The sequence below is a fragment of the Chroicocephalus ridibundus genome, chromosome 9, assembly GCF_963924245.1.
Source record: "Chroicocephalus ridibundus chromosome 9, bChrRid1.1, whole genome shotgun sequence".
Classification (NCBI taxonomy): Eukaryota; Metazoa; Chordata; class Aves; order Charadriiformes; family Laridae; genus Chroicocephalus; species Chroicocephalus ridibundus.
The window spans coordinates 48688897-48714631 of record NC_086292.1 but is presented as its reverse complement, the minus strand read 5'-3'; the positions used below and the strand labels follow the sequence as shown (position 1 = coordinate 48714631).

Genomic DNA, 25735 nt, shown 5'->3' with positions numbered 1-25735 from the left:
CTTCCTATTCCACAGATAGAAAACAAACAAAAAAACCCCCTTGTTTCTCTGAAAATCAGAGTTAGAAGCAGCTCACCACTCAGATAACACTCCAGAAAAACATTATACAGTGAAACAGCACTAGGATTCCCTAGGAAAAACTAAGAACAAATCAAAGGATATGATTTCCTTTACAATTTTCTCCCCACCGTTCAGAGTTAATCTCGATGTTTGGACAAACAACTCACCTACCTCCACACCAAGCCTCTGGGCACTAGTGCCTGCTGGAGGGCGGCCACAGCACCGAGTTCGGCTTCTGCTCCCCGGAGCTGCTCCAGACCTCTGCTCCGGAAGCACCAGTGACCAAGGGCAGCAAAAACCTCGTCACTTTTGAGCATGAGCATAATTAGCTTATGAAACAAGGAGTTCATTTAGAAGCATTTGTTTCCAATATGCATCAATAGGCAAACTACAAACGATCCAATACGCAGCTTAATTCTTCCCTACTGACCAGAACAGTTGATTAACAAATCCTTTCAGCTGCCGACAATATAAAAGCTTGTATGTCATGGGGACTGATCAACTCAAAATCACTTTGGACTACTCCAGAATGCATCTGTATCCTAACAGGCGGTTCCTACCCTCTCCGGGTGGGTAAACGTTACCCAAATAAAAGCTAGCAAAAAAGAAACCGCTCCTCACACACACTCACCAAACAAAGCAGCGTTGTTAGAGCCTGGGGAGACAAGTGCGAGACACTCCGTGCCACCAAACATCGAGAAGCGAAGCATTCGGGCTCAAAAGGGACCTTTGCAACCCTCAGTTCACAGAAAACACCCTGCTTTCCCCTCCCCCCCTTTTTTTGCCCCCCCAGGAAACACAACGTAACTGAATGCTTTTTATTACATCTAAAGATTTCTACATAAACAGGTAACATTCAATAGGTAAACCATTTTTTTTTCCAATGCATATAATAAATATTTTCACTTGGTACTTTTATACAAACTGACATTGGTCTACTATACATTTTTAAAAGCCATTTACTGGTTTGGCATGCCGTATGGAAACTAAGAGAAAGTTTTAAGGCAATGAATGACAGATTTAAATTCATGGAATTAATGGTAATTTTAATATTCTGCTTATATACATTTTTCCCTTTGTTAATTAAAACAATTAACAGCAGCACTTTCGGGGACCACCAGCAATTTTCCCTTGTTAGAAATCTAAGCTCTGTTAAAAAAAAAAAAAGAAAGAAAGAAACTAAAAAAAACAGTTACATTGACAAAACAAAATCCTTTCTATTTAAAATGTGCTTAAAACCCTGAAATGTTAAACTGCAACAAAGAATTAATTTTCAGAACGTTCTCCTCACAGTCCTCAGCTCTGCATTGGGAGGCAGGTCCAAGAGAGTCCAATGAAAAAAAAAAAAAATAAAAAAAAAAAAATCTATCGGTCATCCCATCCTTGAACGGCTTATTGAATCCTTGCCACGGAGAGGAAGGGGCAAGCCCGACACTGCTGTCACCTCTATCCTTATGGAAGCGCTACACAGTTTTTAACGCACGGCATAGGTTATAGTTTAGCGCAGTTGTTCATCTTCTAAAGGATGCGTCAGTAATGCCCTCGAGAGCCATTCAAAGCCACTTCCACCCTGCTCTCCAAAGAGCCGCGTGCATCTGTACACGCACGCGGAGCACAACACGTAACACACACGTGCACGTGCGCGCGCACCCCACTCCTCCGGTGGAAGAATTTGAGGACAAGAGACCACTGGTCCAAGGATGACAAACTCTGCAATCTGCAGCGAAGGGAGCATCACGGCAAGCCAGGCCGCCCTGGGTTGCTTTACTGCGTCTTCGGTAATGTGCGAACTAACGGAGAGTGAGTTTTGGAGTGACATTTGCAGGGAACTTGTCCAGAACTCAGACTGAGACTTCTACCAAGCAACGTTAACCGTGGTCAGAGGCACAGAGAATTATCAACTCTAAAGAACACCCTAGCATGAAACAGGAATACTCACAAAGCATATGGGGTTAATACCACAAAGGAGGACGTAAGAACATTTCTGTCCCGTCTTTGTAGAGCAATGAGGTTAAAAAATGACAACGGTGAACTGAACGGCCTTCCTTCCCTTCAGGGTGACTCGTGAGGAAGTGGAAGACACCATCAGCTGGCCTCACTTTCCAAAAGCTAAGACAGGTGTAAAGATGCCAGATTCTGTTACCACACACTCGCCACATTTAATTTCATATGTGAATTAACAAGATTTTTTAATACCATTGTCAAAAGCGACATAAGCTGCTCTCCAGGTCATCTTTAACAATACAGTCAATGGAAACATCGCCACAATCGTCAGTAAAATAGCCACAAGCTCTCCTGAATTTCTCTTAGGCGTTTCAGAAGCTGGGGACACGCAGGCTCCCAGTGACACTGATGGCAGTCGTACTCCGGAGTTACAAACGGTATTATAGCAAAGCATATGCTCTGAAGTTACCAGGTTAGTATTCATGACTAAAATGTATGAGATATAGTCCTAATGTAGGTTTAATCACTTCAAAATCAGACTGAGTTTAAAAAATAAGTATTTCCCATTTTCTATCCTTTTATTTATTTTTTTTAACTGACATTTAATAAATTATAAAATTGGTGTATGGTGAAATATATATATCAGCCAGATATGTATGAAATACACATGCATGGGAAAAACTATTTAACTCACTTTTAACTCACACACACAGATCTATAAATACATATATACACACACATATACATATAAACACAAACATTTGTTTTCAAAATTCAAGTCAACTATTTAGTGGCAGAGGGATGCTGTAAAAACACTAAAAACAATTTTGATGCCACATAATGTGAACCTTTCAAATAACCATACGACTGATCATACAGCAATACCTAATGCTACTTGGATTAAAGATTTTTTTCTTTTTTTCCTTTTTTTTTTTTTCCTTTTTTTTTCTTTTTTAATCAATGCAAGATTTTGAGACAACTTCATAGGCAAAAGGTGGCCCTTGTCAATGCTCAAAGCAACTAGCTGCAATCAACAGTTTTGGACATTAAAAATTCAGACAAGAATCTGCTAATTTTAGTATTCCTTACTCTCTCTTCCTGATAAACTTGTTACCTGCACTTTCAACCAGTTATAAAAATATTTTTCACACCAGAGGAAATATTTACTCTCTCTGACATGGACTTTGGGACACAAGAGAATCACCTCCTTCCCTCCCCCTTCTCTTACTTTAAAGAATCTCCTGAAAAACTGCATTCCAGCTATTTACACATTTCACTCTTTAATAAGAACGGATCAGCCCAAATGACCCACCAGTTCTAAAAAAAAGATTTTCCTATGTCATGCACAATTTAAAAAAAAAAAAAGAAATCAGGAAGTAAGTATGGCTCAAAGTTCAACATAAGCATACTGAAAAATCAGGGAACTCAAACTAATTACACGGCCAAAAAGAGAAAACTGAATTTTGAAACCCACTACCCTAGGAGACTTCAATAGGTAGCAATACATTTGAGTACATGGGCTACAGGGTGAGGCTTTTTTATTGGGTTGGTTTTTGGTTGAAGAGACTCACATTGAACATTTAATATTAATTTTGATGAATGTGAACTCAGAAGACAGTGTACCAAGACCATTATCAGCTGCACAAACCATGCAATAGTGTATTGGTATTTGTATTTTCTTCCTTTTGTTGACAAGTTCACTTTTAAGCAGAAATTGGATCTACTAGAGCTAAAAGTAGGTTTCTCCAGACAGAACAAGACAGGCCTCAATTCAATGGCCCATTTACACACGCATGGCTAACTTTAAAGCACAAGCAGTTCCACAAATTTAAAACTGACACATGCTTAATATTTTGCTGATTAGGATCTTACGTTATTTTAAAAGGATTTCAAAGTTCTCAGAAACAAAACCCTACGGTCCAATGTGTCAATGCTTTTATTTGGGGCTAGATGCTACACAAATTCTCTGTCTCGTCCCACATAAGCACAGCCAAGTAAATCCTCTGCCTCAGATTTTATTGAGTCCGGCCCTCAAGAATAATTGGTGCACTAATGAGCTTGCGACATGCTTGATTAAAGCATGGAATTAAAAAAAAAAAAACTGTCTTAATAAAGGATCATGTAGAACCAGAAACGACCAAAAAAAAAAAAAAAAAGATCCCAAAAAACCAAGCCCACTCCTGAAAGGCTATGTCCTGCAAACAGAGGGGATGCTGTGAAATGGTTTGGGTAGGGCTTATTCTGCTTTAAGCATAATAAAATCGGCACTAACTATGGGATGAGGGAATTAGATTCCACCAAAGGTAAATGTCTCCAAGAGGAGAAAAAAATCCTCTCTTAAAGTTTGAACTTTAAAAGTTCAGCTCCTTTCCTGTTTATGTTACTGTGAAGAAAATAATGCCATTTGTGTCCAAACTATGGGGGGGGGAAAAGTAACTTACATGACAAATGCAAAGGTGTAAAATCTTCAACATCCATAAAAATGAACCGAAGCTCCTCGTTTATGGTTTTTTTTTGTTTTGTCTTTTTTTTTTTTTCTTATTTTTACCAGTGAGGCCATCTTAGGTTTATATACAAAAGTAAAACTGAAAATATACTTTTGTTCTCTGTACACATAAATTTTTTTCCCTAAAAAAGGAAAAAAACTTGTCTATGTTTCTAACATAAAGTAAAACCAAGCACAAAGATTTCCTCTGACGAGTTCATTTACTCCAAAAATCAGTCCAATGAAATAATGTCTGGTATGATACCAAAGATAGACGCCGTGTCCGTGCTGCTCCTACTTGCAACTGGATGACCATGATTCTCTCGCAGGCTGTTGGAGGAAACAAGACTGCTGTTACTGCCGCTATTGCTACCATTTGTGGCTGGCAGAGAACTGCTTCCTCCTGCATTTAGCTGATCGAGAAACATCTGAGATGAAGTATATGGGAAAAAACGAGAGTGTAAGAGTTCTTGATCATCTGATGCGGAAACTGCCGCAGCTGCAGCGGCAAGAAGGGATGTGTTGTAATGCTGGGGGGAAAAACAACATTTTCAAGTTACATTTCAGATACCATAGTTTTGATTCAGACCAGCACAAAAGAAGATATTTGTAAGCTAAAGCTCTGACAGCTTCTGGATTTCACACCAGCTTGTCTACTCAACATTTCTGTAAGGTAAGCGGACCGATGCAGTGAACTTTTACCTCTGCAGCCCCTGATTTCTGAAGCCAAAAGAAACTGGAAATACTAGTATTAATAAGAGCAAACACTAGAAAGGCAACAGTATTGCAAGAAACCCAAAGCAATAAGAAACAGTAAGAAGCAGCACTCCTCTACCTCTTCAAAAAATTCCTTGATGGAAAAATTCCCTAAAATTCAAAGAAACATTTTGCCATCCCTCTCCTCCGCTCAAAAGTCACAGACCAACCACAGCTGGTATAACTATGTGCTAACCACTGTTGGTGGAGGAAAGCATGCTTCTGTGAAAAATACGTGTGGAAATAGCACGCTTAGTCCCATCAGACGGCAGCAAGGGCTGACCCAAGTTATACTCTTTGATGGGCAGCCCCTGAAAGGCAAGAACTTGAGCTATCAAGAATCAGATTTTAAATACAGTCTCTCTGCAGAGTAATTTTGCTCCTGATATTTCTTTCCACTATGGTGAAACACCCATGCAAGCTATTCAAACTCGTTCCCCAAAATTTATAGCATAATTATACCAGTGCATATCAGCGCAGCATCAGACTCGGACGCTAATTGTTTCAGAATAATTCTCCTATCTATGTTTTACTGAATATCAAGACAGCTTTTCTGAATCCAAATTCTACAGTGCAGGCTCCGGTCTTAATTATGATGTGAAACCATCCCTCTACATTTAGTGCAATTCTCCTACTTGAGGTTGCAGGACACGAAGGGACAGAGGGCAGGTGAGTCACCCCAGCTCCCTTCTTTTCTTGGATGCGCAGGAGGAAAAGTGATCAAGCGGGAGGATTTGCCAACCCAGATTCCTTTTGAGAACGACCTACCCGGTTCCCAAAACTGGAGGAGCCAGCACCAACCTAGTCCATTTCAGTAAGTGCTTACAGAAAGGTGGCAAACATGGTATGAACGGGCACGCAGCCTCAGAAAAAACAGAGCTGCCCCTGACTCTTCCAATTGTGTACAGGCCTGTCAAGAGTCCCAGCGGTGGGGCCAGACTGCCAGATAGCCAAAGGCCAGACCTCAGGTCTGAAAAACTAAGGAGGTGGCTGGTGGACCTTCAGCCATGGCCAAGAGTCATTCTACATTCAACAGCGGCTGACTGAGCTTAACCCTTGGAAACCGAAATGTTTATCTTTTGTTATGCCTCATCCTACACCAGTGTTTAGACAATGCTTATGTTTGGTCGCAGTTTCTATGTGTATAAAATAAAGCTGCAGCCTGCCTGCACTTACACCTACATCATACATCTGCCCCTTCCTCGCCTATACATCCATGCAGCAAGTCCTCCTGAGAAAAGAGTATTGCCATATGACTTGATTTCCCTTGACTTACCTGATTGTCTCCTGACAGGAAAGGGAAGAAATCTAAACCTGTAAAGAGCCAAAGAAAAAGATTAAGCTTCTCAAAATAAACAAGCACCTCCCCATTTTTTCACCATTTATTTTGAAATACAACCAACATAATACTGACGACACTTCAGAGTCTCTTCACTACTGGAGCTTGCAAAGCATGAACCTTTTAAAACCTTACGATATTAACCTAATTTTTTATTATTTTTTTTTTAAATACCATCTCATCCTCTGTGGATGGATGCAAAATAATATTTTCCACTGATGACTGCAAGTTTAAATCCTTTTACAATAGTTGTTGTTGCTTGGAGAGCTGTACTTAACAGCTACAGTCAGAAGCTCACCTTGCAAGTCATAAGGCATGGGTGTCATATGGAATGGATGCCTGTAGTCTTGGATAAGTGATGTATTGATGTAGCTGGTGTCAACAGCAGGAAGGCTTGGTGTTCTTGACACAGGAGATGCTTGATGCGGTAAATTTAAAATGCTGGAAGAAACAAAGGCTTGTTACAAGCATAAAATATAGTCTTGGCTTTAATCCTAGAATATGCATTATGAGCTTTGTGACAGGTGCGTATAACAACTCCCCTAATTAATTTCAAAGCTTCACTAGAAAGCATCACAATACTGCTGCACCTCAATGAGTCTTGTAAGGGCTGTAAAAAGGAGGGGAGGGGAGCAGAACATGAACACCACATGTTCCCCAAACTTTCTTCTCACAATGACATTTTATCAGAAAAGTTAATACAATCCAAGCCAGACTGTAGCCCAAACAGTTGAAGTCTAGCAAATTTAAAAGCAAAGTAAAGCTCAGTCTCAAACAGTAGAAACTGATGACTCATTATAAATGTTATTGGGATCTCTGCAACAAATATGCTACAAATACTCCTAAACCAGAACAAGACCCCCCAGAAAGGTACAAATCTGCATAACAACAGGACAGATAGGCTCTACAAGGTAATTAGCGATGGAAGACAGCCAAAAAGGTCTTGAGGAGTTTTAAGTGATCACTGAGTCATTTACATCACTGGAGTAGTAATCAGTTCAACAACGGGATCCCTTCGGTTTAGCCTCAGTTTTCATCCCTACATGTTTATGTAAACAGGGTGCTATAAACAGCTTGGCTACTTAGGTGTAATCAGGTTATTCTGGCATTCTTTATTACTATGCTACTGGCAGGAACCACTGGTAAAACCCACACACTCCCATACCACACCCACGTTTCTCCTCTCACGCTCTCTCTCTGTATGCTGCTGCTTTTTTATTTCTCTACGAAAGAAAAACATTTCTAAATCTGCAAAAAACATGCTTCTAAGCCACAACCTTTTGGCACCATTGGACGCTCATTTTCACAAATGCAATTCAAAAACTGTGTCATGTTACGCAATTTTGTTATTCCAATCTTTTCAGGCTTTGTGATCTGAGATGAAATCCATTTGCTATAAGCTATTAAATCAGGATATAATCCGAATAGGCAACTTCCTAGATAGAATTTCTTTTGAAATTTGTCAATACTCTCCATTGAGACTACATGTTCCCTGCATTGGCCTGTATATTTTATTCTCACCCCTTATTATTTAACGGCGATGCTGGAGATATGGAAGGACAGCTTCTCTTTGCAGATGGTTCCTCCTCCTCTTCATCTGATGAGCTATCAATGGTTAAATCAATCACTTCTACTTTCTTATTTTTATTTGACTGTTGGTGAGAAGACACCTGATGTTCCAAGGAAGAGCTTATGCATCCTACAGAAAGTAAGCCAACATTGTAAGGTGTAGCTTACACCACCACCACAATCACGATAACATCACTGCTTATTACATGCCTTCATAAATAAACCTTACAACTTAGCATAAAAGAATGGGTATTACGCAAGCGATCTTTCTCGCAAATGATCTTTAAAAGCTACAAACATACATGCAAAAACGTGCACCTTGAGAAGTTAAAGGACATCAATACTTGACAGTACGACATTTGGTCCGTACATCTCAAAACACGACTTACCATCAACTCCGTTGTAAGATGCAGTTACTTCCTGCACTTCCTTCTTCGATCTCATAGGAGCCCATGATCCATCCTCCTTAAACTGAATTTCATCACAGTCTGTACAATACTTCAGGATTTCCATGAACAACCTGTCAATCAAAAACATTGAATATCAGTCCTCAAAAACAGCTTAACTCATTTCTTTCTCAATATCTTTATTAGTCAGTATAAGTTTGAAGCAGTGTTTAAAAAGAGTTGAAAACTTCTGTTGTTCTACCCTTCTCTCATCTGCTTCCTTGATAAAAAAGGAGTCACGATTTAAAATACTATCAAAAACAAAAATCTGCACATTCACTAAAAAGAATCCCAAGACCGGAATTTTGCAGAGGTCACGACGCAGAACTCTCCATTTCCCAAAATGAGGGAAGAATGTGAATTAATATCGAAAAACGTAATCTCCTACTTACCCGCATTTATCTGTGACAATATTTAACTAAGGAAACCTGTATCTTAAAGGAGTCCACACAGCTGAGTACTTAAAAACTAGTCCTGAAATGTCCTTTCTTCTTTTTAAGTGAAAACTTCCTAACAAAAGCTGAGCATGGGAATCTAAACTGGCAGCCCCTTCTGCTAGCTGTGTCTCCTAAAACTTTTAGGATCCTGGCACCACATCACTCCCAGCGGGAATTCCAGCTTTTGACCAAGACTATTCATGTGGCTCTGCATAGGAAAGAGCTTTGCTTTAATTAGCGAGAAAGTTCACTCTTTCCCAGATTGAAACATTTTCTAGAAATAACCTTCTCTTCGGGATGCTATAATTACACCACCTCATCTCCAACATCCACATCTAGCAACACAAGAAGAAATAAGGAAAATGCGTTGTTTTAATTATTACTGCTCTTCATCTTTACTATTTTAGGCTGAAACCTAGAACAATGAACGGTTCTTTGATCCAAAGCAGAGGACCTGTAAATCTCAGGGTCCATGAATCCAAAGCCTGTGCGAGCCCCGAGCGTCTCTTCAAGAGCTTTTTGGAGGGCTGTAAAGGGAATCCCAAGCAATCTCGGGGTCGCTGGCAGGTCACCAAAGCGAAACATGTGTACTCATTAAAAAAAGACCCAATCATTTCTGAGTTGGTTTTCTGGGGTTCTGTTTGTTTGGGGTTTTTTGTTTTGCTTTTGGGGGGTTTATTTGTTTTGGCAGGGTTGGTTGGTAGGTAAGGTTTTTCTGAGTAAAACATTCTGGGAGTATGCTCAGAAGGCTCTACCCGTTCTCTTCCTTTATCACATTTTGGAAAGAAGGTTAGGAATTAAAATGCAAACCCAGGAAATACATACTTGGCATTTCTTCATGGAGACCAATACTAAATGTATTTATTTTACTGATGTTCTACAGTAGGCAGTACCAGGGAATCCATCTCTACGTCACTTTCTATATATAGCAACTCCCCAACGTGAAATAATTGTACATGGAACCACACATGCATTTGGGGGGTGGCAGTATTTATTTGATCTAACACGAATGCCTGACATCAACTACGCCAGATTTGTGCAGTTGCTTCATTAAAAGTAAAGACAACATGTGCTGTTTTCTTTATAGAAAGAAAACTATATATTCTCTATATATTTCTTTCTCCTGGGGATCCAGCACTACAGACTATTGGAAAAAAAAACCAAACCAAAACAAAAAACAACCACCAAACCCCACAACCCAACCATTTTAGGCAGAGTTTAGGCAGGGTTACCATTTAGCTCAAAAATTTACCTAGGATTGGAAGGAATACCTTTCATTATTTTTAACTCTAACAGCTTGTTGACCACAATTCTTCCAGAACACTGAATGAAGAGGCACCTGCTTAGTAACTCTTCACCAACAGCAGGGAAATTAAAGGACACGGTAACTTAAAACATGTCACACCCAGATAATCAAGATTTCAGAGCACTGTATTCTGCGCAGCACGAGAACAGTACACAGAGTGTAAGGTACATCCTTCATTTTGAGTCAAGCTTTACTTACCCATCGATAATGAGATGTTCGTAGGGAGCCTTCTTGTCACAGACAGGGCAAACCCAGGTTGGCTTCTTCTCATTCATTTGAATATACAGAGTGGCATCAAAACATTGCAGGTGTGAACATGTCAGGGCCCTACATGGTATAGTTAGCCGCATTTTACCAAGCTTTAAGAGGGGGAAAAAAAAAAAGATTACATCATCTTGGTATTAAATTAACAAACGGGGCTTTTCTGTCTGAAAAGAGACAGAGACAGGTTGAGTTTTACTCAAGAGCTCTCACAAATCCAAATTTTCATTAAAATACATGCCACATACACTGTTCCCTCCTTCCTGTAGGTTTGATTGTCACATAAAAGAAAGAGTTACTGAAAATCAGATTTTTAACTACTTTTGATCAAGGAAACTGAAGACTACATCCTTCCGTATTCCCTTAACAAAAGTCAGAGCTCACTGAGCACCTGTAACACATCAGTGTCCTGGACGAACCACAAACAAGAATTATTCTTCTTCATTAGTGTTTTAAAAGCTGATGAACATGGGTCAGTCCTCTCCTATCCACTCACAGTTCAGCGTGTATTCGAGCTGCTGTCCGTGTATCAGTCATCAGGGCGCCACCAGAACTACTTGATTAACTTTACAGCCACAGCAGCAAGCCTATAGAAAATGCATTTGCAGGATTATGGATCATTTCCTGACTTGTTTCTCTAACTCCATCATTTGCACTGCTTTCTGCAAAGAACTCTCAGAAGGTGACTACTCGCAGAAGTCACACCTGTTAACTCTTACGAAACTACTTTATACTCCTCCTGCTGTGACAGACACCACTGCTATGTATACAGTTGTGAGTTAACTTGAAATTTTGCTGCCTTTCTCTCGTGCAAAATACAAATAGCTGACTCTCCCTGTAATGCCATCATACCCTTTCAACACTACGAAGGGCCTGCAAATGTTAACAGAAGATGAGACAGGAGAAAATGAGTTCTAAAGTACACTTTCAGATGGGGCCCATCCTCTCCTTCGAGTTTGTAGAAAGGTCAGGACAGTGAGGTTTGGCAGGCCAGCACAAAGCTTCCCCAAGTTTAATACAAAAAGCACAGCTGAGTGCTAAGCTGAGCAGGTAACATAGGAGTGCAACACGCAGCGAGTGGTTAGGCTAAACAGCAGAACAGGAATAGCTTGACTTGGATAGATAGATCAACGCTAACCCAGCCCATAACACATTAACATATGATTACATTGAATGCAAAAAATTATTAGGCAGTGAAAGGCATTTCACATTAATCTGAAATGAAAAAGTCTCCTCTCCTCACAAAAAAACAAGCAATTGTTTTCTGGCAAAGTGCTTACGCTGCACTTCAGGAGTCGCATTAACTGACCACACTAAAGGGAAAACGTAGGAATGTCTAAACAAAACTTTTCCCACATTAAAAAAACAACAAAATAATTATTTATTAAGAACTATTTATACTGAGTATTGTGAAGTTATACATATTTGACTAAAATATACACGATGACTTCATTTGAAAACCTTCAGCCAATTCCAGCAGTGGATAGTAGGAGGAACTGTTTTTAGCACGGCCTAAGCAAGCACTGTGGTCACGCATACTGATTCTGAGCAATTCAAGATGGGTGCCACAGGATGGCACTCAATCTCAGAATATCAGAAAACCAAAAACAATATCAAGAACAAAGGCTCTACTCACAGTCCACTACTTCCTCCATGATGCCTTTTTTTTGTTTGTTTTTGCATCCCCCGTAAGCAGAAATCCCTCCACCCCATGCCCAGCAAATTCAGCTAGACGTCAGGATCTTGCTTATTTTTCTTCCCTCTGGCTCTCAGTCACTGTCACAAAACTCCCCAGCAGATGGGAGGGGAGCAGAGAACTCCCTGGGGAGCCTGCAGTAATGGTGGTGGAGAGCTCAGACAGCAGGAGGTGCTGTATGTGCCATGTGTTTGGCACCCCCTCCCCCAAAATCCATGACCAAGCACATTATTTCTATCACACAATCAACCCCCAACAAAGCAAGGCCCCCTGATCCATGTCTGTTATGAATTCTTATCTCCCAGATGGCAGGTCAATGGCTCATTTGTCTTTTGGGCACAGTAAGAGTCTCCTAGCTCAGCGAGGATCAAGAGTAAGGGTACGGGAGATAAAACCTGGATACGTCAAAATGGTGTAAAATAAAAATAAGGAAGGTCAAAGACACATGCTGCAGGAAGAACATAAATACCCACCTCCCAGGTAAAAAAAAAAAAAAAAAAAAAGGCAGATTTAAACCAGAAAACATTTTCACAAGCTGTTGGTATAAAGACTGTGGCTCTCATTTCTAAGGAGCAGTCAGATTTAACCAGAGCCGTACAGACACAGACAGCCTCAGCGTATTCAGCGTTAACAAGTTGATGTCTCCTTTCCCATTTTTGGCATTGAACCTCCCAGATCAGCTCTGCCATACTGGGCAAGCTGTGTCAGAACTGACACAAGAAGGGGTCATAAAAGGAGTGATGCACCCCAACTTCTGAAAAACTCTGTTTCCCAACACCGTTACTGTTTTGATTCGTGCCTGTCGGCAGCAAAAGAAACACTGCGTTAATTTATTTTACAAGCATACAAAACATTGCTATCTTTTCATGCTAGAAAATGCCTCCCAAACAGGAGGTAAGGATTTGTAAACAAAGCTGCAAAACCCTGCAATAAAATGCTGGATTTGGAATTTTTTGTTCAGTTAAATATTTGGTCCGGCTGCAGAGCCAGAGATTTATTTATTTTTATTTCAAGGGAAAAAAAGAACACGAATACAAGCATCTTCCTGAGATACAGACTCGGTCCAGCCCATTTGCCTGCTGTATCTTGGAGAGATTCAGCCAATAGTTAAGAACAGCTTTCTCTCCGTACTCCACGGTCGCGGAGGGAGAGCAGGCCTCTGTGCTAAAAAAAGCTCAGCAGCAATCCAAAACAAATTCAGAGGAAGCTGCCTCGCTCTGCACTTTTTTGAGGGCAAAATAAAGGTTATAAAGTCTAAACCTGCCCCCCATCCAGATACACAATTCCGTTTATTTTTTATCAAAGTATGCACACAAGGGAATCACACTCATAACAAATGAGATGGGAGAACAGCACCCTCACATTAACAGAGCTGAAGACGCATCATTCTTTAGTTTTTGGTTCTGCTGTTGGACACCGAATCAGCATTTTCAATGTTTACTTTCAAAGCATACACTGTCCACTCAAGCATTAGAAAGTAAGCACAAAATACTTACAAAAAAAAATCTCCCTGAGCCAAATGCTTACAAATTAGCAAGTAAAAATATGGAGGCTATAATAAAATTACATTCAGACCTGAGGACAGTCTGACTCATGGTAATAATCTTTCTATTCATAGGACAGGTTGAAAGGTGCAGTCTCTGTCCCAACGAGCTTTTGCAATGACGGATTATTCCAAGAGCTACAGTGAAATCAGCCAGCAATAAATGAGGAACATACTGGAAAAAAAGTCAAGGGCGTATGTTTTGTAGACATTATTAAAATGAAACAAATATGCTCAAAATAATCTGCTATGGACTTTGTTTTGTACGTCTATCAGAAGAGTAGTAAATTTTAAAGAGGAAATAGTGACAAAGGTAGGACTTCTGGAGAGCTACACCCTAGTGTCTAATTGCTGGTTTGTTTTTACCCCTGGCAGAACTCTGAGAAAGCAAAATAGTATTTGACATCTTTAGGTATTAGCAAACTTGCAGTCCAACAAGCAATATTATAGAGGATATTCCTACTCTAATACTATCTCATCTGAACTGTAGTCATCAAGAAAAAAAAATGCATCTAAAAGCATTGCAGGAGAACTTTTATCAGTAATGGAGGCAGCCAGGACAAACAGAAGCGTGTCAGAAAACGGCCACAGAATGGTCTATAAAGCAACGTAACTGCCTGAAGGGGCAGTTTTGACAAATCAAGTACGACTGAAGTAAAAATCTGTAATCCCAGAAGATGCATGAAGGTTAATTTAAGATAATGAATTAATAGATAGGCACTTCTAAACTCTTACAGCCATTTAATTTCTACTAACAGATTACTACTTTTGTCTGTATTGGAAATTAATTTTAAGTGGTAAGAACATTGTGCCTAAAGAATGACAAAAACCCACCAGGACTATTGCACTTTCTGGAGTAACAAAGTACTAACAGCACAACACACATTCAACTGGGACAACTCTGCCCCAAATCTGCGTCAGTTTCAAGGCGACACAAAAGTTCATTAATTTGTAAGATGACAGGTTATGAGGTTCTAAATTTAGAGAACAGGATTTTATTCTGTAAATGCAATCCCTGTATCTTTCTTACAGATGAGTTTTATCTTCCTTATAAACATGTTATTGTTTAGTTAGCACCAATGGTGGTATGGAGAAAGTCTTAAGATTGAAGATCATGAAAATACCACACTTAAAACACTGACAATAATCTAATACATATACAAAACATAACCACAATGTTAATTGCGCTTTTTACAAAGCGAAGCTTATTTATGTTCAAGTTTATCCATACATTGGTAGAGTTTAAGAAGATATTTAATAACTTGAGAAATAAGCTTGAATTTTACAAGAATAAAGTCGGTTAGTTTTCTTCTTTAGATTTCAAAACTGAAAATTTCATGTCAAACTTGAACAGATTGAGCCTAACCAGGAAGCAGATGTATCCTTAATCCTGAAAAGAGGTTAAAAAGTTATCCTGCAATAAAGATACTGTGTCAATCAATACAGCCAAGCATTCTGAAGGTGCAGGGTACTTGAAAACAAGAGCACTGAGCCTCAAAGATAAAACAGTGCACGTAATATTAATATTGTGTAGTTCAGCCAATAACGACAAAAACCCCGGTATAAACCACAGCTTTTTATTTATTAAAAACCAGTATGTCATGACACAGTAAGTCTCTGCCACTTCCACATTCACTGGAACTGTACTGTCCCAATTCAAATTTGGAGCAAATTTTGTTGAACAGCCCTTAGAACACTGCTTCACTTTTAATCTAAGATTATTAAATACCCAAAGTGCACACATGCACATCACCAATTCCAGTTAAAAGATGCTCAATTCTTCGGCTGCAGACATTGGCTAAAGAGCTACTTTTAATAGTCAGACCCACCTACCTTACTACTGAGAGTGGTTTTATCACAATCAAGGACCCAAACTGCACACTCAAAGGACCTAGTGACACATTTAAATGTATGCTTCCATATAATTTTGAATAGCATTTTCAACTTAATGGAATACTCATTTTCTCAGGGGTGTATCACATGCTTAAGCACAGTGATGGCTAACTCCAGCGCTGGATCCTATCCCCACAAATGAACACACAGGGAAACACAGGCTAAGCTCTACCAAATACATGTCCCAGAACAGCCACGTTTTGATCAGAATCAGTTTTGAAGGAATTAAAAAAAACTTACCGGACAAAGAAGAGAAACTCTTAAGCTCGTTGTTGCTATTTCACTGTCCGGATCGGCAGTCAGTTTCTCTTTAACTGTTATTTGAAAGAAGAAAAGGTTTATTTTACAGCTGATTTAAAACACATGACAGAAATAAAACAAGCCTGAAACTGTGCTGAACTTTTAGTTTGACAGATCTACTCAAAGCAAGCAGCAGTGACTATTTTTTCAGACTCACACAATAAACATGTAACACATCTTTACTTTCTAGAAACATCATAAATGACAGCCATTTAAGAAAGCGAAAAGCAGCAAAAGCTCATCTTAAACGAAGTTCCCTAAAATATATTTATACAGAGACGTCTATTTTCATACACACACAACTCTGTACTCACAAGTTACTTAAAATCTACCAAGATGAGACACATAACTTGACTGTTAAGTTCAAGCACGCTAAAAAAACGTGTTAGTAACCCCCACCCAGCCAAGCACCACTGTAAACGCCTGAAATACTCATCAAGCAATCCTGTGATTTAAAATTGAAAAGCAAATGGAGAAATAGGAAATCAGAAGTGCCCTGACAAAATTTGTGTTTTAAATAACTGCAGTGAAATATTAGCACTACAGAGGTCTTTCATCTCTACCCATCCTCTACTTTTACTTATAAGGAGTGTTTTATAAGCAGTCACTGGTTAAACAAACAAGTCGGTTCCATGTTCTTCCTGCTCTATGAACTCGGCCTCCACCCTCATTCTCACCTGGATACAACCAGCAGCAGCCACCTGGCAACTCTCGAGATGCTCGTGTGTTTAAACAGGACTGCGTTAGCACAAGCTAATGCCCACCACAATACTCGGCTGGCTTTGCAGCATTTACTGGTGGGCTAATTTCTTCCCTTTTGGGGAAGGTCCTGTGCTGTGCACCACACACATTATCTGAGCATTAAAAGAGCACCACCAACGGCTGTCAGCTGCTGCTATTTTCACCCTCCCCCTGAAAAAAAAAAAAAAAAAAAGCATGCAGCAGTTTTTGCTTGCATTTTTATTACACGAACTTATACCAACGTGTACTTGTCAGAGAAAACAATAAATTTGGAAGGGGGTTGGGAGGAGTATAGCGCTAGACACTCTCTCTCCAGGAGCTCACCCCACAATACCGTGCCAAAGGAACAAAAACGGTGCTGATGGAGACCTTCCTCCAGCATGTCAGCATCAAGGTTCAGTATTAGGCGTTTAGTCCGGCTTGCCCGAGGTACTGAATTACCAGTTAACTATATAAATACAGTTGTTCTATTCTGAAGAAACAAAGCCAGTATGGCTGAACTGAAAGAGATTCTCTTGCATTTTTCCCTTCACAGTGTCAACAGGGTTCCTGGACTGGCTCCTAGTACAAACAAAGGCCTCTGAGTCTTTGAATTGGAACTGAATACAAAGAACACCACTATCAGATTCTCAAAACTCAGAGAATTGTAGGAAGTCCAAACCTCAGTTAGTGCAGTCCTATTTCAAATCTCCTTTTACATAGGAAAAGCTATTTTTCCTTTTTAAATAAGTAGTACATCAGACGTACTTAGTGCTCTAGAATGGTCAGGGTTCCGTATTCCTTTTGCTCGCAACCTCTGCAGTAACACCGTGGAGGAGAGCTGCTTCACAAGATAGACTGCCATGGAATAGTTCTAGAAAACAGAACAAAAGATCAAAGTAAAAACTGTTTTAACTGAAAGACGGCTTGCATTTTATACAATGCTTGCGCAATGTGTTATGTGATTACAGGGCACTGTGTTTCTAAAGCAGCTACCAGACTTTAGATGGCAAAACTTTCAGACTGGAGAAAACCCACCATGCTTCAGAAAGTTCACAGGGCTACAGTTTTAGAGACGCAACAAGAGGGACTTTACGCTTCACTGAGATTACGTTTAGCTGCAAATCAAGCCATTAAAACAGCATTTAGGACACCTCTGGAAGCTTTACATCTAACTTGGGGCACGCAGTCTACCGCCCATTTAAGAAGGGTAATTTTCTATCAATAATGTTAGGCACTGCAGTTGCGTCAATACATTTAAGGGAAGCTGTCAGGTCAAATATGACCAGAATTTTTTTTTGTTTTTAATAAAAGCTTATTTCATTTTCAAAGTATGAAAATCAGCAGTGATGCCTCTTCAAAAGCAATGCATAAAAAGATGCATCATCTGCTGTATTTCCTACTCAGTCTGGAAGCGCTGCTCAACTTTCTTATCTTCTTGCACTTACTGTCTATAAAATGCTAATGTTACTCCACTGGGGAGGCTTAACAGAAGTAAAGCAGCTAGAGAGTTCAAGAGTTCAGTGGGACCAAGATGTACACTAGTGAATTTAGCCAGACCGGGTGAGAAATCACCACTCCCAACTGTCCGTCCTTCCCCTCTGGAAGAGGTCAGGTCACTTCCCCCCATCAGTCTCAACAGACCAGATCATGCAAATGTTCCTTATTGGTGTCAGCAAAAAGCCACGGATGCTCACTTCTGCCACCACAGAAAATAATTTGGCAGAGAAGCAGGTCAGATGCAGACCGAACATGGACTCTGCCAGCTCCCCTGTGAGCGGGGAAAGGCTCCCCTCCAGGGCCGAGCAGGAGTGGCAGAGTGCTCTTCCTGGCGTTGCTAACTCATTTCAAACCACAGCCTGAGATTTCTGAAGCTCTTGTTTTTCTTGTAAGCTACTAACAACAGCGGGTAATAACTGTCTTTCTAAAAATGTGATATTGTACTATGCATTCATCAGCAACACCCCTCTCTCCCCCTCACCCCCAAAATGAAAAGGACAGAATTTGTGTTCTCACATTAGGCTACATCAATTACTTTTTGATATAAACACTATTCGCTAAACCTGCAGCCACACTCACACACTTTAAATTGAAAAATTAAACTCTTCCCCCAGCAAATGCCATGTATGTTTCCACTAACACAACAAACAAAAAATCCACACAGTTGTGACACCTACCATTATTTAGGATGCCACCAGAATCCAAAGATGGGATCTCAGTAATACGTGTTACCATAAAATTACACAAATTGAAATACCATCAGAAACACCACATTTTAAATATTTCATTCTTACAACGAATGCTTTTCACATCGTTAAAAACCACTATTGCTTTAACTTGTTTGTTTAATGCCTCAATTAGTATAGAAGTTAGAAAAATGGTAATTAACATTGTGAAATTATTTACCGACAGCTTGAATCTACAAAGCTAGGAACTTGCCCAAGGCATCTTGTACAGAAGGCTCTTGAAATAGATTGTGTAAAAATCACAATTATGACTTCAGGAAAGGTAGAGTACACCAGTTGAGACATGCAACTGGCTCTTAAGGGAAGGGGAGGAGAAGAATTCAAATTTCATGTTACACAGGCATATCCAAGTATAAAATAATTCCTCAAATTTAACTGCCAAGGTCTCAAATAATCACGTTCGGAAGCATTACACCTCATAAAGTAGGGAAGTTCTGACCAGCGCCTAATTCTCATGAAATCCACTACAAATTTGCCACTATCTTCAGTTTTCTATTGTAAGCTAGAAGTCAGCCAAAAGGGCGTTTATAACTGAAATATCTGTGAAGCCTGAGAAACTAGCTACTTCACAAGAGACTAGCTTACAGTCCATGCCGACTTGTGACATTTCTTTTCCCTAAATCCTCACTGGTATTCTTAAGCAAAAGTGTAGAGCTGTATTCAGGGCAATAACCAGGATTAATCAACTTGCGTGTAGGGACTCCTGCAATGTAAACCACAACAGGTTCATTTTTAAATGCTTATGTCTGATACCTGCAGTTCTCATTAGATAGAAGAAGGTTTTTTAAAAAAATCATCCAACCATCATTTATTCTATAATCTGAATGGAGACTGTTTTACGCTCCACAAGAAATCCACCATGAAATACCACCGTGATGTTTTATAACTGGCTACTGTGCATGATTGGGCTGTAAGCATTTTTCCACGCTGGTTCAGGAATCCTGGCCTTTGCGCACTGACAAATTCTTGGACAAGATTCCACCTCAGGACAATTCTCGGGCCTTCTAAAACCAGGATGGTTGCAATTGCAAAGCCACCATTTTTCAAGTACATGCTGACTCTATAATGCATATATAGCAAGGGGTTTTTGCCATCGGTGAAAGGAGTGCACTAATTCACAGACTAATTTATTGAAGTAACTTTTTGCAGCATGTTCCAGATTTAATTAGTACAGTGGAACATCAGCAATTTTATAATACCTATTGTAACACTCTCCCCACAGACACAAAAAAGTTATAAAAACATGACTTTTTAAATATTAAGTATAAGGATAGCAGTTGTGCGAACAGAAATGTGAAAGAGGCAAATTAAATCTCCTGGGCCCCGCTGAGTTGCTGTGCTTTGTGTCTGCACTTACACGGCTATAAAAGACCGCTCTGTACTGAACGTCACGTGCTAGTTACAAGTTGAAGCCAAGACAGGGCCTTTTTTTTTTTGCCAGGTCCCTAAAATCAGGAAAAGCTTAAGGCCTGAAGTTAAGACAAACAAACAAACAAACGTTTTATGGGATGTCTTGATCTTATTGTCTGAGCCCTCAGTGAGTCACAAAGGGAGGTGGGTGGGGGGTGAAGAGGGAGAGATCACACCAAAAAACCTGAGGGCTGCTGATCTAAGGGAGCATGTCCTATCTGCCCAGCATAGAGTAATACCATCAAAAGAAGGAACAGCCTACTGCTAAATCATGAAGTATTTTCTGCACAATTAAACTTGCTTATCTTTCAAATCTTTCAAACAGATGCCAGAGCAGAAACTAATAAGCTTTAGACAGCATTATGTACAAAAGTTACTTACTCTTCCAATTTCTGCAGTCCATGAAACAACGATTGTGTTTGGTACCGTCGTAGATAATCTGACGAGTGAGGTAATGTTGATTGGTCGGCTGGGTCGCTTTGGTTCAACACCATTTTTGGTTGGTGGAAGATAGCCCTAGAAATCAAAGTATTTTTTCCCCTCAGCAAAACAAAAAATGAATGCTGCTTTTGCCTTTTTCCCCTCTCACCACACCCCTGCCCCAATAAAAGCTGTCTCTCACCTGAACCAGGCTCCCTCTTCAATTGAAAGACATATATATATATACACACATATATCTATATATCTATCTCAGACAATACAGTATCAGGTATTTTACAGGCCCTTTCTCCTTATACAGAGTCTCACACTTTCCAAATCCTAACCCTGCCCACCGGCACATTAAGAGACACCCTTGCCACCTCTCCTCTCTCCGTACTGCTACGCAGCCTGCCTGGCTGACATTGCCCAGTCTAATCCAGCGTGCTGCCCCAGTGCTGTAAAGCGGCTTTCTTCTCTTTAGTCCTCTTGGTCAGTGACGGTTTACTCCCTGCACAGACAACCTCCGAAACAGAGTCAAATTTCAGACAGACTCACTGGATGTTTGTCAAACATAAAAATTTACTGTCACATTGAGAATAAATGTTTTGGATTTGCTGGCTAGTCTCCTGAGAAACAATTTACTTAACTATCTTTTCCATTCATCTATCCATCTTTATTCAAATACTCCAAAATGTGAAAATAAAGGTTAGGATAAATTCTCGGGCTAATTTCTGACAGACAGTTCCTAATAATGCTATCCAATTATGTATATCAAAATAACATCTTACTTACTGGAAGGCTGCATGGTTTCCCATTCACTTTCACACACAGATTGGGTGGGAAGTGATCTTCTTGTGGACAACTGGTTTCTGATAAACAAAACCTAAAAGCAAAGAGCTTCCATCATCTTTCACTTCTAACGTGATTTAAAGATCACCTCTTTCCAGAAGGAATTTTTTTTTTTCCACTGAGTTATCAAAGCATAACAAATCTTGCTAGACACAGTCCTCAACTTAGCTGCACAGATCATTAGATCATTAAGCAGGAAAGCCCCCCAAAATTACAGGTTTGGATCAAGCTAGCTGTAGGCTCCTCCTCAGATTTCTTGAATTCCTCAGACTGACTCTGGCACATTCAGATATGCAGGTTCCTGTTACAAAAGATAGATCACCCGAATTTCTTTCCTACCATTTCTCCAGGCTGACCTCTTGATACAAGACCTGGGTTTCACAAGGACAAAACATACAGCGTTCTTCAATTGTCCCTCCTCTGACTTCAACCAACCAGCCAGCTGTTCAGCCACAGCATCAAACGCTATCCTCATGCCTATGTCAAGCCTATTACTTAAGTTCAGACAGTTTTATTTATTTACTTAAGTTCAGACAGGCTTATTTGCTGCTGGAACTAAAGTAAGACACACCCTTCCTTGTCCTACGAAATGTGTGTAGGCCAAGCTCGCGGACAATAGGCATTCAAATGACCAAAAAGAGCCTCTCAACTCAACTGGATTTCTTCCAGGGGACCTGCCTCGTCCACACAAATGTACCATCACATCAGGGCATAGCTATTCAACCCAGCTGAGCCTAAAAGGCTGCTGCTCTCAAAAAGGGGGAGCTACCTTCTGTCCCTGTTTTCCCTCATCCCTTTGTCCAGCTGACCCCACACCGAGCCAACCCAACTGCTGATCAGCAGAAGGCATCCTAACAAGCAAGACCCAAAAGCAATCGCTTGCCGTCTGGTGAGTTAACAGCTCACCGTGCAGACATGACCGGGGGGGCGAAAGGCAAAACAGCCATTTTTGCCAGGAGCAAGCTCTGAAATCAGCTCACAGCTCTGCAGAGTTACAGGGATACGTAGGATTTAACCAACTTACAATACATTTGTCAAAACCTCTAAAATAAGCAACAGGTTAAAGACCCAGTCTGGTGATTCCCAAAGTTTTGCCTCCCATGGCCTAAAGAAAAGTAGACCTTGAGTCACCATGTCCAGGAAACACTGTGACATCTCTGCTAGGAAAAATAACCCTCCCTGCACTTAGATTTTGAAGGCCCAGCACCTGGAATCTGACAAACACGGAATTAAAAAAAGGAGCATATGGACAATCTAAAATAACAAATTGAAGAAAATTGTCTGGCTATACAGCTAGAGTACATGCAGTATTTTGACACGCCAGATATCACGCCACCAGCAACTTCAGGAAAGCTGCATGTAACAAGGACAAGCAGTTAAGTCTGCCCTTTTCAAAGCAGCCAACAGCAAGCTTTTCTCAAGAAAACAACAGGAGGAGATTCTTCTCCACAAAGGAAAGCCCGACCTGCTGGGGAGCATGTATCGAATATGTTTTAAAAAACAACAGCATTAAGAACAGGCAATACAAATACATACCTTAGCTGGACCTGTACTGTGAAGTCACATTTGGTCCCAGAAATATCCCTAGAAACAACAGAACACAGGTTAAAACATACTGTTTATACAACAGGTTCATCGGTATTTTGTCAGAGCTGTAATTTCAATGTATGTAAACCACACTCTCCAGTAAATATAGTGTAAGCCACACCTCCCTTCTCCGGGTCAGTCAAAACACCACTGTGTTTGTCAAGACACACTAAAAGTTACACTTTTTACTTTTCAAGGTAAATAAGTCAATTACATTCTCATGTGACCTCAACTATTTCCTTTTTTTTTTGCATACTATAAAGAAAATTCTAATGGGTCGCTATGACGTACCAACTTTATATAGTGAATAAACATAGAACTCAACAAAGGATGTGACTGATGGTGAGAAAGGGCTGCAGGAAGGAGAGTTATGTATTTGTACAGCACTTAGTGCAAGAGAAACCTGCCCAATACTCGCTGGACAGTGGTGGTATTTAATTCCCTCTTCCTCACCCTTTTCCTCTTCATCCGCTTACATACAAAGGAAAAAAGAATTCCCCCGAAAAGCGTTCTCTGAGGCACTACGCACACATCTGTGTTCTTTGGATCACATTTCAAATGAAAGATATGGTAAGCTACTTCCTTTTAAATTTATTGTTATTTAAAGATACTGTATTACTGATCAAACTCACTCACATTGAACTGCTGATTTGCTGCACTTGCTGTGGCGTCAGTGCAAATGCAAAGCAGGTTTCTCGAAATCGCTGACTATTATCTGATGCTAGAAGAAAACAAGAGATCATCACTTTAAAACCAGCAAATAGAGAATAATTAACAGAACGATCTCCTTTCATTAAAGTGTCTACATATATATACAGAGACATTTTTATAGCAAGCCCAATAGACTGACACACATCTGTTTCTGTAAACAATTCTAGAGCCAACAAGAAAGCTGCCATTTAAACCCTCCTGTAAATAAAAATACAATAAACAAACTTTATATGCATATAAAGCATACATTAAAAAAACTGATACAGATAACAGCAAAGCTGAGACAAAACAACTTAAGACTTTCTATCAGTCATGGTAACTTAACACTAAATGCTTTTCGATATTAAATTTAAAGAATTGTTAGGAATTCTCATAAATCACTTTTTTATTTCCTTTAACACACAAGGTCATGGATTAGCCTGTGAAAATACACAGAGTGACTGAGAAGTACAACACATGCCATTTCTCACATTTCAGTAAGGTATTTTATGGACTTAAATGCACCAAATACATAATATGCAAACAATACATGAGATATGCAATATGAAATCTGGTTTTAAAGTCCTTCAACTCTGTGCCACCGTGCTCCGTAACACAAAAACCCACCAGTACGAAAGAATTAACGCACCTGCTGTAAAACCAAAGAAATGTTAAACACCTCCAAAATAGTGCTTATATCTAAATTACATCCCTGCACCAGGGCTACAGGCACCACTGCAGTACAGAACCATACACAATGGCAACGAAAATGGCTTTCTAAAAAAATTCAATACAATTAAAAAAAAAAAAAAAAGAGAAGCATCTCCCCGGAGAACTGTTCAACATCATCATCAACACATGTATTGAAGTTAAAGTTGTAGGAAGCTTGCCATTCAATGTCATTATTCTTAATAATTTTGTAAGGTTATAACTATTTTGTGTGTTAAACACTCAATAAATTTATCATTTTTTGTTTTACTACAATATACTTCCTGACTCATCCTTGAGTGACAGATGAGTGAATACTTCAGGGTGATACTTCAGATATTTTGTTAAAAACAGCATGTGGTAGGTTGGAACCAACAATAGAATAGACATTGACTTAGTATAAATATTAACAGCAGCAATCTCACAAAATTACATTTATATCTTTCTTGCATGACAACGCTATGAGATCTGTACATTTTATCACATTATATGCAAGAACCACACGCAGTGCATTATCAGTTGCTCTAAAGCTAGATGGGTAAGAAAAGGTAATATACACCAAACAGCAACTTTTGTGAAAATACTAACAATAATAAATCTTTTTAAAAGCATCATGTTATATAAAGAACTTTTTCTATGCATGTATTTCCTTTTCTTTTTTTCAATAATAAGTTCTACTGTAATGTCCAAAAGCTCCACCCGGGCCAGGGTGCAGCATGCAGCCTCAAGTTATTGTTTAGTTAGACACTCATGCCTACAGTATCCAACATCTATTTTTATTTTAATTAATTTTCAATTAAATTTCTTCAAATGAGAAACATGCAGGGCTTCAGATGGCAGCCACTCATGTTATGATAATGTAAAAATTTGCAGGAAATAGAAACACAATGCATACAATTAACAATAAAAATCTGTTATAATATTTAGTCTTCAATATAATTTTAAACTTACTTTTAGTTATAAATAGCAATATCAGAATTATATACTGCAATCAACAAAAGATGAATTAGCAGCAGACCAGAGAAGTGAATGAAATCCAAGTTATTATTTCATATTTTTACATGGTTAAA

The 25735-nt window shown here is 39.5% G+C and overlaps 1 protein-coding gene across 2 annotated transcripts in view; it reads right to left on the bottom strand.

Annotated features, from left to right (window-relative positions):
• Positions 1-892: 892 nt before the first annotated feature.
• The window catches only part of PIAS1 (protein inhibitor of activated STAT 1), a 63499-nt gene continuing 38656 nt past the window's right edge, over positions 893-25735 (bottom strand). Inside the window, exons 3-14 of one of the 2 annotated variants that reach the window (XM_063346318.1) lie at positions 23904-23988; positions 23217-23264; positions 21624-21714; positions 20793-20927; positions 17524-17629; positions 15976-16049; positions 10541-10701; positions 8543-8673; positions 8106-8283; positions 6883-7025; positions 6522-6559; positions 893-5019 (exon numbers count right to left, since the gene is read on the bottom strand). In XM_063346318.1, the coding sequence (XP_063202388.1) occupies positions 4723-5019; positions 6522-6559; positions 6883-7025; positions 8106-8283; positions 8543-8673; positions 10541-10701; positions 15976-16049; positions 17524-17629; positions 20793-20927; positions 21624-21714; positions 23217-23264; positions 23904-23988 (1487 nt within the window). In that variant the 3' untranslated portion in view covers positions 893-4722. The remainder of the gene's footprint in view (positions 5020-6521; positions 6560-6882; positions 7026-8105; positions 8284-8542; positions 8674-10540; positions 10702-15975; positions 16050-17523; positions 17630-20792; positions 20928-21623; positions 21715-23216; positions 23265-23903; positions 23989-25735) is intronic. The other variant, XM_063346319.1, reaches the window with a different exon arrangement.